This window comes from Psammomys obesus, unplaced genomic scaffold, assembly GCF_907164565.1.
Source record: "Psammomys obesus unplaced genomic scaffold, mPsaObe1.curated_primary_1811, whole genome shotgun sequence".
Lineage (NCBI taxonomy): Eukaryota > Metazoa > Chordata > Mammalia > Rodentia > Muridae > Psammomys > Psammomys obesus.
Window position 1 is genome coordinate 13419788 of NW_026596101.1, and position 13645 is coordinate 13433432.

At 43.3% G+C, this 13645-nt stretch overlaps 1 protein-coding gene across 2 annotated transcripts in view; it reads left to right on the top strand.

Annotated features, from left to right (window-relative positions):
• The window catches only part of Shq1 (SHQ1, H/ACA ribonucleoprotein assembly factor), a 98085-nt gene extending 84741 nt beyond the window's left edge, over positions 1 to 13344 (top strand). For both annotated transcript variants that reach the window (XM_055628660.1, XM_055628659.1), the window contains exon 11: positions 11599 to 13344. In XM_055628660.1, the coding sequence (XP_055484635.1) occupies positions 11599 to 12463 (865 nt within the window). In that variant the 3' untranslated portion in view covers positions 12464 to 13344. The remainder of the gene's footprint in view (positions 1 to 11598) is intronic.
• The last annotated feature ends 301 nt before the right edge of the window (positions 13345 to 13645 follow it).

A 13645-nucleotide genomic window follows, 5' to 3' on the forward strand; every position in this document is an offset into this window, starting at 1 on the left:
GTTCTTCACAGCTGCTTTCCTGGGACAGACTGAAACTGTGAATGTTCTCTGATCAAGTTTTAACAACACATTCTTTTTCATGGTGGTTCCTGGCTGCTGCCCTCAGAGGCATGAGAGAATGGGATTCTCCCTGCTGTTCCACTGAAGAATTGCTATCATCAAAACTTACGTGCTGGCTAGTTTTATGTCAGCTTGACACAAGCTGGAATTATCTGAAAAGAGGGAACCTCGATTGAAAAAAAGCCTCCGTAAGATCCAGATATAGGGCATTTTCTTAGTGATCGATGAAGGAGGGTTGTAGGTGGTGCCATCTCTGGGTGGTTCTGGCTTTTATAAAAAGGTCAGACTGAGCAAACCATGAGGGGCAAGGCAGTAAGCAGCACTCCTCCATGGCCTCTGCTTCAGCTTCTGCCTTCAGGTTCCTGCCCTCTTTGCATTTCTGTCCTGACTTCCTTCAATGATGGACTATGATGTAGAAATATAAACCAAATTAACTCTTTTCTCCCAACTTGATTTTGGTCATGGTATTTCATCATAGCAATAGAAACCCTAACTAGGACACTCAGGGGAGCTGTGGCCTTGTCCTGAGGCCACACTGCCTGGGTTTCATGTCTGACCTCTGGAAGCATCGTCCTAGTTCTTTGCCTGACTCTCCTTGGTGCTCTGAGCTTTTGTTCTTTCTCTCTTTGGGATAGGGTTAGTTTCTTCCCATTTGTGACTTCTCCACTTGCCCTCACAGAGGCAGCCTTTGCCCTTCCATCTTACCAGAAGTCCCTTTATAATCATGCATTTAGTCTTTTTTTTTTTTTTTTTTTTTTACATTCAGTCTTGATGGATTCTGTTTCTCTAGAAATTTGTTTCCCCTGATTTTCAAGTTTTCTGGCATAAGATTATTCTACCCATTATATGTCTTTTCCCTATATCTGAAATTATCCGGTTTTACATTCAGGGTGCCTGTACTTGCTCACATTTTGTTCTGCTTGTTTGTAAGATAAGCTTTGAGAAGAAGGGATGGGCGTTGTTTGTCTTGCTTATGAGTGCTTTTATCTATGTCATTCTGAGCATTTGCTCTCTTTTTCTCCTTAGCTTCTAATATTAACACTTATTAACCATTTCCCAGGGAGCCTTGCTTTATTTAAGGCTGTATATTACCTTCCAACTCTGCTTTCTAGTTACCTCATAGGTTTTGAAATCACTAAATGTTCATTATTATTCAATTCTAAATATTTTCTGGTTTTACTCACAGTGTGTGGGATTTCCCCTTTCCAAACATACTGATTTTTAGAATAGTGTGTTTGCTGTTGACTTTGAATGGTTCTGTTCCTGTCAAAGAATTAGGCTATTCTTTGGAAATTGAGATTAATGTTATATCTAGCATATAGGCAGTGTTTGTGAGTTTTCAGCTTTATTCAAAGCAGTGTTTATTTTCTGCTTGTTAGCTGCCATACTCTGTGTGTCTACCACACAGATGAGCTAGCTTGTCAGTTGCAGGATTTGATTTCTTTTATCTTCACCAATTTGGCTGTTTTATCTGTCAGGTTGGAACTGGAAAAGGTATGTGAAACCCCCTACTGTGTTGGCAGTCTTGTCGGTGTTTTCATTCTACTCATCAAACTTTACTTTATGGAGAGACATGTTATTGGTGATAATAGTTTATAATTGTTGCATCTCTCTGATGAACATAAGTTCATCCACGTGGTGGGTGAGCTTTCTATCACTAGCAGCTTTTGTCTTACTATTTGTTTTGTCTGCTAGGAGTGTGGCTGACTCCAATCATTTTTTTCCTTCTTATTTTTGAGGCTGAATCTTGCTATGTAGTCCAAGCTGGCTTTGAACTTGTGATACTCCTGCCTTAGCCTCTCTGGTGCTGGGATTCCAGGCATGTGCATCATGTCCCATTGCAGTTCTTTTAATGACTGTTTGATCTTTTTTTCTTTTTCTTTTTATAAACATTGTTTCAGTAAACTTTAGACAACTGATTTGTAGTAAATTCAAATATCATTATAAAATCTTACGTTTTCTATATGTGAAAATTATGCTTTGAACATATGACATAAAGCTGAAATCCATTAATAACTTGGGATATTTTTGTGTTCTGGGCTTTGGTCCTTGTACATAGGTTGTGGCGTTTGGCTCCTCTCAGTCATGTGTGCCTGTCTTTGATTCCCAACTCCATATTAAATCAATCACTAGGCCCTTACCATTCTTCCTATCCTCTCTTTCATGTAAACCCCTCCTTTAAGTCTCAGTGCCTCTCCTTTAATCCAGGCCTGCATTTCTGCCATAGTGTCCTTTCTCTTTTTCTTCCTTCCATAGTTTCTTCCCTGTGTCTTTCACATAGAAATGCCAACCTGGTCATTTGAAATGACATTTTTACCATAGCTGTCTTGCTTTTTAGGTATCTGCAATTTCTCTTGTTCATAGGGTAAAAATTTAAGTGAGTTACTTTTCCACGTCTACCACCCCATGGTCTCAGCTACATGTGTTGATCCCACTGCCTATAGCAGTATGAGGTCAAGGATATCTATGAACATGGCACAACAAAAAACTCATGAAGCTACTTTTTTAAAAAATTGTTTGTTGATATAACTTGACTTTATGAACTTTGTAGATGATAGCATCATGTTGCAATATCAAAGCTTAGACTCTTGGTTCTGCTGGGCACCCTCTTTCCTGCTATGGAAATGTAGTCAGCATTCCTCAGACTGGCCACAGCTTCTGCTGTTCATTGCCTTTGCATCTTCTATTTCCTCTTCCAGAAAGGTTGCACTTTGTCTTAGCTTTCTCTGAGAAGAGAGAGGCAGTTGCTCTAATATTATGGTGAGCATCACTGTATTAGTGTAGTTCAGGAGTCCATCTGTTTATATTGGGAACCCTAACATTCTGTTTGTCCTTTCTTTGCTGTTCGTGAAACTTCTGATATCCCTCTAAGTGAGATACTGCTCTTAAACACAATACTTCTGCTGTCCTGGCTGTTGGAGAGCTTTGCCTCCATCCCTGTTAAGTTTCCCTTGTTGGATCTGGGTTGGCATATCTACCCATTTAGTCTTTTTGGAAATGGACTCTGTTGTCCAAGTGGGTCCTGTTGTAAATGTAACTCTAGAAATCTACCAGTAATCATGTGTAGAGCACTAAAGAATGTCAAATGTAAGGTCAGGCAGTGGAAGACTGAAGAATTAAGAGTTTCTTGTTTGAAGGAGTTAGAATGAACATTCTGTTTTACCTAAGATGTGAAAGGAATGTTGAATGAGGAACGCTGAGATCGGAACTGGGCTATCTTCTGCCAAACTAAATTCAATCTCTCCAGGTTAAATGTGAGTCTAGTCAACTTCATGATTACACACCCATGTTCCAGTCTTGCCCATCAAGAGGCCGTAGGAGATTGTCCTATGCAGAGTTCCTGGATTTAGGCTAGCCCTAGCCCAACAGGTGCCCTTTCCTCTGTGACTTTCAGCAGCTCCTGGGGATCACTGTTGCTTGTCTCATCTTTTCTTTGCCTCTCTGAAAGCCAAACAAGGCACAGCTCTTTGCTGTCTTTTTTGTGGATACTGGGGATGCATATCATTCAGATTCCTTTCCAGTTGTTTCATGTAATCTGCAAGACATCTCTGTTGTCAATTAATGCATATCACAGCTTTTGCCCCCGTATAACTGTAATCTTATTGTTCTGGGTATGAAACCAAGAACCCAAGTCAGACTTCTCCCTCCTGAGACTTCTGAGCTACAGTCAAACCTGCGGCAGCCTTTGATGTAAGCCGTGGTCCACACAGCCAGTCCTGCTTTCAGTTTTGGAAGACTGAGGTCACAGAGTTACCCCTGCCTCAGTGGATACTGATAGCAAAGCCATGAGCATCATGGATGAGAGGATGAGCTCTGAGTCAGCTTGTCAGTCCTCAGACCTCTGTGGTTTCCATAGACAAACCACTTACACTCTGCTCTTCAGCCATCCCTAAAATAGGGGAGTTAGGCATACAGTGTAAGTGGTCAATAAATGCATGCTAACAACCGTGCTGTACTGATGCCATGCTGGCTTAACAGTGGGATCAGTCCATAATGATAACAACCGGAATATATCAGGTACTTACTGCATGCCAAGTATTGGGCTCAGTGCTTTATATACATTCTCTCGCTTCCTCTCATGGGATGCATAGGCATTTGGGTTATGTCCCATTTTATTATAGCCCTAGGTTGCAAGTATAGAAATTGAGGCTCAGAGAGATCAAGCAACCCAGGCTTGTTTGATGTTAGGGCCTGAGGTCTTATCTACCTAGCTGTGCATTCTGCATTCTGTTGGTGGAGTATATAAAGCAGTGTCTGCTACAGAGCATGCGTTCTAGTTGGAGAGACAAGATATACAGAGGGCAGAACTAGAAAGCTTGTGGGTGACCTGGGCTCATTGCCCATTATAGGAAATAGTGAACACAAGCACTCAGCCTAGTCCACCAGGCTTAGTGGAAGAAGGCCTTGAAGAGAGAACTGAAGATAGATGGGGTGTGAACTAGCCCCGCAAGGAAAGGGAAGATGGGCTGTGCAGGGCCAGCACTTGCAGCATGTTGTGAAAGTTAGGACAGTCGTATAAGGTGTGAAAACCTTTTTGAAGTGCCTTTCCTGCCATGGCACACAGAAAACAGCAGGGAATTGAAAAGATGAAGCTAAGTAAATGTACACGTTGTGAGCTAATTGCCTTGGGTCACATTTGGTGGCTCTTCCTATGCTATTAGAAACTTTAAATTGATTTTAACACTTAAAAATTGGAAGATTTTATGTAAAAGTCTGGATTTATAACTCTTGTGTCAGGAGTTCTGGCAGCTGCTGGCCCATCTTCACATGGTAGCAGTTGGCTGGATCTGGAGCCAGCTGTCTTTATTATGTGGTACAAGTGCTTTCCATGCTGTCCAGACCCCACCTGCCCACGAGACTCCATCTGTCTGGTTTCTGTGAGCCATGGTTTGTGGCCTTGGCTTGGTGGGTCAGAGCTCTGATACTGGACACAGCTTCCTGTGATTGGGCAAGCCTCTGGCACTTCTGGTTTGTCAGGGCCTAGCACATTCCGGACACTTAGTCATGTGGCACCTGGTTGGCAGCAGTGACCACATTAGAGTGGAATGGGTCTGGAAGCCACAGTGGGCTTAGGGGAACCAAACCAAGGTTACACCATCCAGGCTGGTGGTTCATTTTGTGCTGTGCTGTAAAGGTGCAGTGTGGCTGCCCATTAGTCTCAGCTGGGCTGCATACAGCTCAGGGAACAACCTGAATGTGTGTGTGTATGTGTGTGTGTGTATAGAAAACAACTGCTGTTTGTCATTGCTCAGTGCCCGGCTTCCAGGCCAAACATGGAGAGGCTCTGTTGCTGTTTGATTCTCTGAATGCACACTAAACAATAGAACAACAATAACAACAAGGCACAAGCAAGGCTTATAATACATAGTTGCCTCACACAGCAGGACAACAACATGACAAAGATCACTGTCGGGACTCCCAGCCCTGTGTGTTTTAGCAAAAGCCCATTAAACCTAGTTGCCTTTGAGTAGTGCTATGATTTCTTCCTGGCTGCTGATGACAGCTTGCCTCTGCATTTAGCCTATGTTCTTATTTTGTTTATTTATTTATTTCCCTTTCTTCTGCACTTGGTATTCCTCCAGGCACTGTCTGAATGTACCTTGCCATTGGGAGCACTAGGCAAGAAGAAAGTCCTACTGCCTCTCCCTCAGGCTCAGGCTTAGGAAAATCAAAGCCAAGTAGAGGCAGCTCTTCTCTGCCTGCAGCAGGGTCAGCAGTTTGTATAATGTTTTCCCTGTCAGCTTATCACAGCTGATTTCTTGTGGTTTTGAGCAAGGGAATGGAAGAGCTATGTGGTTGCTGCCTTTTGAAGCAGGTGGGGCCTGCAGCTGTGATCAAAGCCGAGCTCTGCACTCCCTGCCAACCGACCACATTCCCTGCTCTTTTGTAAACTGCTCTGTGTGGACCTAGCTTTCTCTGTGGAGTGAGATGGCACCAAGAGAAAACCTACCTGGACTCTAAGACAAGATATAAAAAGGTAGCAACACTCGGACCCCTCCTCCTTCTGAGCCGCAAGAATTTTGACACGGTCATTTGAGTCAAACCATAACCAGCTTTAGCGTATGTAGAAACATACACTACTAAGCCACCATTGGGTTTGGCTATAAGCATCTCACTGCTGTACTGTGTTGTACTGTGCATTCCTGGCTTAGTGAAAGAGTAGCCACTCTCTCATTCTTATTTTAGCAGCCAGTGATTTTTGTAAATACCAATTTGAGTCTGACAAGAACATGTTGACAACTCTCCAGTTCAAATTATAGAAGAGTCCTTTGTAAGTCTTGAAGAGTAAGTGAACATGGGGTTCTGAGGAAGTGTCCAGCCAACTAGTGCAGTCTTAATCTTAGATGGTCACATGATCACTATAAGAAAGCATGAGATTCCTCCAAATCTCAGAACTCTTCTAGATAATTTGCATGTTCTGTTGACAGGGTCTGGGTGTGTGCACATTTAACAGTAGCATCAGTTTTTAAGGAGTTGGCTTTGGAGGCCCTCACAGAGCTCTGCCAGTGCTTTGCTTGTGCACATGCTGAACTCTTGACTCCAGGGATCTTGGTGACTGAGAATAAAGACTTCCTTTGCTGTTTTTTATGCTCAGATATTTATTTCTTAGATAAGTTAGTTGTGGAATGATACATTCCAGTGCCCTAAAATAGTTTTATCTAGTCTTGGAATCTGGAAACTCACAATGTCTGCTTTCACATAATGTGTAGACAACTTGTAGTCAAATTTAGGGACTTACTGTTAGATTTTTATCTTGAGGAGGTGATGTTTCGGAAGGTACAGGCCTCATTGATTCTAGTGTCTGGCTGGTGTGAGCAGAATCAGGATACACTCTGGTGTAGCTCCAGACAGACTGCCAAGAGTGGAAGAATGCAGAGGAGAGGGGCTGACGAGGAGGCTCAGGGGTTAGCGCTTCTGGCCTCTGTGGGCATCAGGCCTGCAAGTGGCAAGAGACTTACAAGCATAAAATTAAAATCAAACATTTAAAAAAAAAAAAAGCAAACAGTCTGATTAAGTGCTTCTTTATAAATACTGAAAAAATATGTTTGAGTCTGTATATCTAGATAGGAGTACATCAGCAGGTACCCTTGTAGATAGTATTAGACAAAGTAATCCCTTGAATTTCAGAATTTATTTGAAAAGGAAATAAATCTAACTTGAATGGCTATAGCAATTATTGTTTCTCAAAGACATGTGTAGTACACCAGGCCCTTGTCTGGGCAACATCATAGATGTGCTGAATGGAAAAGAGCAGCCCAGAGCTGAGGTTGACCAGATAGATTTTTGTCTTCTCCTGCTCCTTACAGCAGCGGCACAAAGACATGGGGATTTGATAGAGTAGTCTTTTTTTGGGGGGGGGGGGCTTTTTGAAATAACTTACGTTTATATCCTTGGGGGGGCCGTCTGAACGGGGGAGATAGCCCTGTAGGTAAAATGCTTGCCTTGCAAGCATGAGGACCTGAGTTGGATCCCTGGTACCCTTATAATCAAAGCTGGGTGCCATGGCATGTGCTTGTAATTCCATGCTGAGGCAGCAGAGACGGCTGGAGTCTTGGGGCTTGTTAGCTAACCAGCTTAGACTACTTGGTAAGTTCCAGGCCAATGAGAGCTTCTGTCTCAAAAAAGAAAACACAAGGAGCTGGAAATCTGGCTCAGCAGCTAAGAGACTGTTGCTTTTGTAGAAAACCTGGATTCAGTTCCCAGCACCCACATGGTAGCACACAACCATTCAAACTCCAGTACCAGAGGATCTGACACTCATCTGACTTCTGAACACCGATGTTCATGTGGTGCACAGACAAAACACTCATGCACATAAAATCAGTCTTTAAAAGTTTATTTTAAGTAAAACAAGATGCATACAGCTGAGGAATGCCAACCAGGGTTTTCTGATCTCTGTACATAAATATGAACACACGTGTGTATAAGCAGCCACAAGCCACTGTGTTAGGAAAATAAGCTTTCTTTCTCTCGTGTACAAATTTAATGATACTGTTCACTTTTGTTAAATATTTGTACATGTGAAAGAATGATTTCTAATGACCCAGAGTTGATTTTTGTTGGCTAAGAGAATAGTTTGAGAATTTGAAATAGTATTAAAGTTTAAAAAACGTTTTAGTTCAGAAAATACTAATGTGGCTTTATAGGTCAGAAGTTGTGAGGCAGATGCCTTCAGACACAAGGACAGTGGACTATGACAGTGCTGTAACTGACACTCGGGATACGCTGGGTATGCACAAGCCGTGTACTTGTACAGAGAAAGGAGCCGTCTGCTACTCTGCACAGGTGGCAGAGTATGAAGGTTCATGTTGGGTTTGTGAGCACATGCCTTGTCTTTTAAAAAGAAGCTTGGGATAAGGAACATGTTCATAGAGGTCTGTTGTTTGCTATTTGCCCGTGCTTGTGGGCTGTGTCTAGGACTCTGGCTCTATCCCTTTATTCCAGAGCCGAGGCTTCCTTTTCAGGACTTACAATAGGAAGATGTTCATGGGGGCATCTTAAGTTAGTTTTTATTGAAGTCTGTGCAGGCTCTTGGTAAACAGAAAAAGCTTTTTAATAGGGTAAAACATATAGCCACTATCCCAGTCCTAAGAAATGACTCAGAAATACCCAGCACTCTCTACCTTGTACCTCCATTGTTGCTTCTCACTAGAATTTGCCTGGTTTTGCACTTTCTGTAACTGAGGTAATTAATAATGAAACTGCCATTTGTGAGTGACTTCCATTAGTCAGCATTATTTTGAGAGTATTCTGACTCTCAACATTAGCCCCTACAGTTCTTTTTGGGACACCTTAAAAAAACAGCTTACAAAATGGCCTGACAGCATCAGGCCCGACAGAGGAACACAGTAAAGTAGCTGGCAGACTTGTAAAGTGGGGGATACCAGGGAGAGTTGGGTACATGTTCCTCCACCTGGCGCGTTAGTTATGAGATGCAGGGAGCAGAGCCTGAGAGCCCCTTGAATTACAGTCATGTCAGAGTGCCTTAAAATCAAGTTGGAAACTGAACTGGAAGTCACTTCTTTGCTCAAGGTGACATGGCTTAAACGGCTCGTACTTAGTTTCCCCTCTGGGTTAAAGAAGCAGCTTTTTATTCACAGGGTAGACATCAGCATTTGTGGTGGGGCTACAAATGGCTTCCACTCTGAAGGCTGTCAAGTCTGTGTTCATAGCTCAATGGGTATTTGTCTTTTATGGCATTTCTACTTTTTCTGGTAACTTCTACCTAAAGCCTGCTACTACCTTTTAGATTAGGCTATAGAAATAGGTTTGGGGCAGGGGCCAGTGAGATGGCTCAGCAGGCATAGGCACTTAGCCCCAGTACTGACACCTGTTTTCTGTCTCTGAAATGATAGAGCCAGCTTGAATTGTCCTCTAAACTCCGTACCCACATCAAGACACCTCCACCACATACACTAAGTAAGCAAATCTAATTTTTAAAAATAAAATGTGTGTATGTGTGTAAGGGGTGGGGCACAGCTGGCCCAGAAGTTTAGGAAGGTTTCTAAATTTTTATTAGAAAGGAATTCTGATGTGCACAGTCATTAGTGTCCTGTAAAAGTGTTGCTTGGCTCCAGACTAAGCCTGAGACTTTGAGTGGGGCTGAGGGGCAGAATCCTATAGAAGGTGAGGTGTCCTGGCACAGTTAGCCAGTAGACTCTGTCATCCAGTATGAACTGGCTCAGATTGCCTCACTGGAATCCTGGCCTGCATTCACAGGTGCTGGCTCCAGTCTCAGAGCAGCTTCCTGCCCATCAGGCCTGGGTTTGTGCAGAGGAAATGAAAGCTAGTGGTTTACTATGAGATTTACAGTAGACCTGCCATGGCAGGAAGTGGTGAAAAGTTGATTGATCACTTAAGACACAGTTCTACAGCAAGAATCAGGATGTATGTTTTCATTTATGCCTGAGTCCCACCCCCTAATACATTTGAGGCTCTTTTTGCACTTTGACTATTTCATGGGCTGTAGGTTCTTTTTAACACTTCCTAACCCAAAACTCAGTCATCAAATGTGAAGTAGTTGGAGGAATGATACCAGTTTAGCTATGTCAGGGGTGTGTACTTATAGCTGTTACTTTTACGCTTTCACTGTAGTTAAATTTACTAGAATTTGTCAGCAATCTGTAATTTTGTTAAAAATCCTCCAGATGGGATGTTACCATCTTATAACTGTACAAAGACTGTACAGTTACATGGTAGGGTTACATTTGTAGCAACTTCTAAGAAAATCTAGTTTGGGGTGTGACTTAATGATCCACTTGTCAAGTCTCAAAAAAACAAAGGCAGCAGTTGTAGCTCATTGGTGAAGTGTTTATCTAGCATGCATAAGGCCATGGGTTTAATTTCCAGGAAATTCTCCCTCTCTCCCTTAAAAAAAAAAAAAAAAAAAAAAAAAAAAAAAAAAAAAAAAAAAAAAAAGCCACCTAGTGACAGGGCAAAAGTAAATCAACATGATTTTTTAAGTAAATCTTTTTTTCTGGAAAAATAAAGATTCCCATGGGTGGTTGTAGGCACAGATGCCATTTGGATTGCATGGCTCATGTACAACTGCTCTTTGTGGGAAGCCTCATAGTGGTGAAAGTCCAACTGCAGGCTGTCCCTTGCTGAGTCCTTAGCTCACTCCCCTGGTCTGTCTGGAGTCATCTTTACTTTGGCAGACATTTTCCTTTAGCTAGCTCTCTGGAGGTGCCACTGAAGCCTGGGGCTTTTCTTTAGCCAGTGATGCCACTGTCCTTGTCCCCTTCTCACTCTGCTCATCTTTGGACATTGTTCCACCATGTCAGTGTAAAAACTCATAGGAATACTGACTGTTGTGAGGAAGGGCCTGAGACATAGGCAGGTTCCTCGATGGGAAGTGCCATCTTGTTCACACTAGCTCCATTAAAACAAAGCTTTATACAAAGTTTGCTTATTGTGAGCACACATAGAGGTCAGAGGGCATCTTGCCGGAGTCAGTTCTCTGCCATGTGTGTCTAGATGATGCAATTCTCGGTAACAGGTGCCTTTATCCACTGAGCCATCTCACCAGTCCCAAAATTTGAACACTTCTAAGGAGCAGACATTGCATTCCTAGTAGATTTAAAAATTAAAACAGTAAGCAACACTAAGGCTCCACCATCTGCCCTGTCATTTGCCCATTTTTCGGTTGGACTCTCCTGTCTTAGAATTCTGGTTTCCAAAATTTCTTCTGGATTAGGCTCTGGTCTGTGAAGTAAGATGAAGAATCTCAACTTAGCATTAGCGCTTTGATCTGGTTTTGAGGGTTGTGGGGTTTCCCTTAGTTGAATATCAAACTTTCCTCCCTTAGCTCCTATCCTGTGAGTGATAAAAAGGCTTTCCGCATTCTAAAGTCATAGAGAGAGCCCACACTTCCTCCACTGCTGCATGCCTTCTCATGTTCTCACACTTACATCTGTGACCTGCTTGGGCTTGCCCCGGTACCATGTGAGGGTGCCAGGTTTGTGATGTTTTATACCCTTTTGTCACCACTCTGATTAATGAGCAGACCTAATTTTTCTTCTTTATATAATTTTCAAGGTCCAAAAAGTTGGCTGCCCTCGCAGAAGCCTTGAAAGGAGTCTCTCTCAGTAAGGACCAGCTGGGGTTAGAGCTACTGGAACTGGAAGCCGCCGCACTTCTGGTGCAGGAGGAAGAAACTGCCGGAAAAGCGCCCCAGTGTAGCCTCACACAGCAGGCTTCAGGTCCCAGTCCTGAGCCCAGTGACTCAGACAGCACCTCATCATCTGGCACAGAAGACTCAGCTTCAGAGGAAGAGGAGCTTGTTGGGATTCAGCCCTCAACGCTCACTTCTCTGCAAGCCCCCCTTTTGGAAGAGGACAGTGCCCTGATCATCAGGAATAGTGGGCTTTGCACAAACATGGCCACCCAGGGATGTGAAGTCAGTCAAGGGCGGCCACTGGCCTCTTCCCGGGCTCCTCTGATAGAGGAGATTGGAGATGATGGGCTCTGCAGAAACATGGCCATTTCCCGGGCTCCTCTGCTGGAGGAGATTGGAGATGGTGGACTCTGCACAAACATGGCCTCTTCCCAGGCTCCTCTGCTGGAGGAGATTGGAGATGGTGGGCTCTGCACAAACATGGCCTCTTCTCAGGCTCCTCTGCTGGAGGAGATTGGAGATGGTGGCCTCTGCAGAAACATGACCACCCAGGGGTGTGAAGACAGTCAAGAGCAGCCACTGGCCTCTTCCCGGGCCTCTCTGATAGAGGAGATTGGAGATGGTGGACTCCGCACAAATATGGCTACTTCCCAGGCCCCTCTGATAGACAATGTTGGAGACAAGCTGAAGACCGTGCTTTGGGTTTCCACACCCCATGGTGTAAGTGCTGGAAGCCACAGCAGTATGCAGGGTGGAGAGGAGAGGAGACAGGTGCCGTGTGATTGACTCAATTGGCTGACTCATTATGAGGAACTAGGTCAGCAAGACTTTCATATAGAAGTAGAATTTCTGCTTTTCATTGTGTACTTTTTCTGTGTGGATATAGGATATTGCTTTTCAGTGAGCTAACATTTTTGAATTTTTTATTTTGCAACTTGAAAAAATAAAGTCCTGAAGTATTCTTTCCAAGGTGTAAGTAATATTTAAAACTGAAGACCATAATTCTATTAGGTATTGTGTAGAGCTCTGGAGCAGTGGTTCTCAACCTTCCTAATCCTGTCACCCTTTAATACAGTTCCTTGTGGTAACTCCCCCAACCGTAAAATTATTTTGTTGCTATGTTACAACTGTAATTTTGTTACTGTTATGAATCATAAATATCTGATATGCAAGATCTCTGATGTGCAACCCCAAAGGGGCCATGACCCACAGGTTGAAAACCACTGCTGTGGGCAGCTGACAGGTAGTACATTTGGAGTGTACACTGAGAAATGCTAGCAAGTGAAGATACCAGGTGAAATGCTCACTGCAGTCAGGGTAATGAATTTCCCTATCATTTCCAGCTGTCCTTGGACCATTTGACACCCCTTTCTCTGAGCCAGATGCCACCCACCTGTGTCCCCTAAGCAACCACTAATCTTCTGTGTCTTAAGCCAGCGGCTTGCATTGCACATAAACTAAAGCAGGAAGTATGCCCTTTTGGTCAGGCTCATTCCACTGCACATAACTATTGTGAGATCGATGGGTACACTAATGTGTGCCGAGTCTTTTGTGTTGTTTTCAGAGTATGGAGACCATTTCTTGGAGTAGCTTTGTGCATTCACCCAGTGATGGACATTTGAAGTTGCTGCCATTGTTTTGACTGTTAATAAAATTATTGTAAGCCTTTGAGTACAAGTCTCTGTGTGCACGCATGCTTTCCTCTTTTCTAGGTGTTAGTGTGACATGTCTTGAGTGTGTGTTGGGGAGATGTTTAACATTTTACCAGGTTGTGCAATTGTTTTCCCTCATAGGTTGGAAGGACCAGTTTACACTAGCACTGTGTCAGTGTTCCCATTCTCTTCATTGCTCAATGCTATTTGGTATTTTCATCTTTTTTACATTTGCTTATTTAGTTACTGTATGTGCACACATGGGGGGGGGGGTCAGAGGACAACTTTCAGGGGTCAGTCCTTGCCTTCCAGGGAG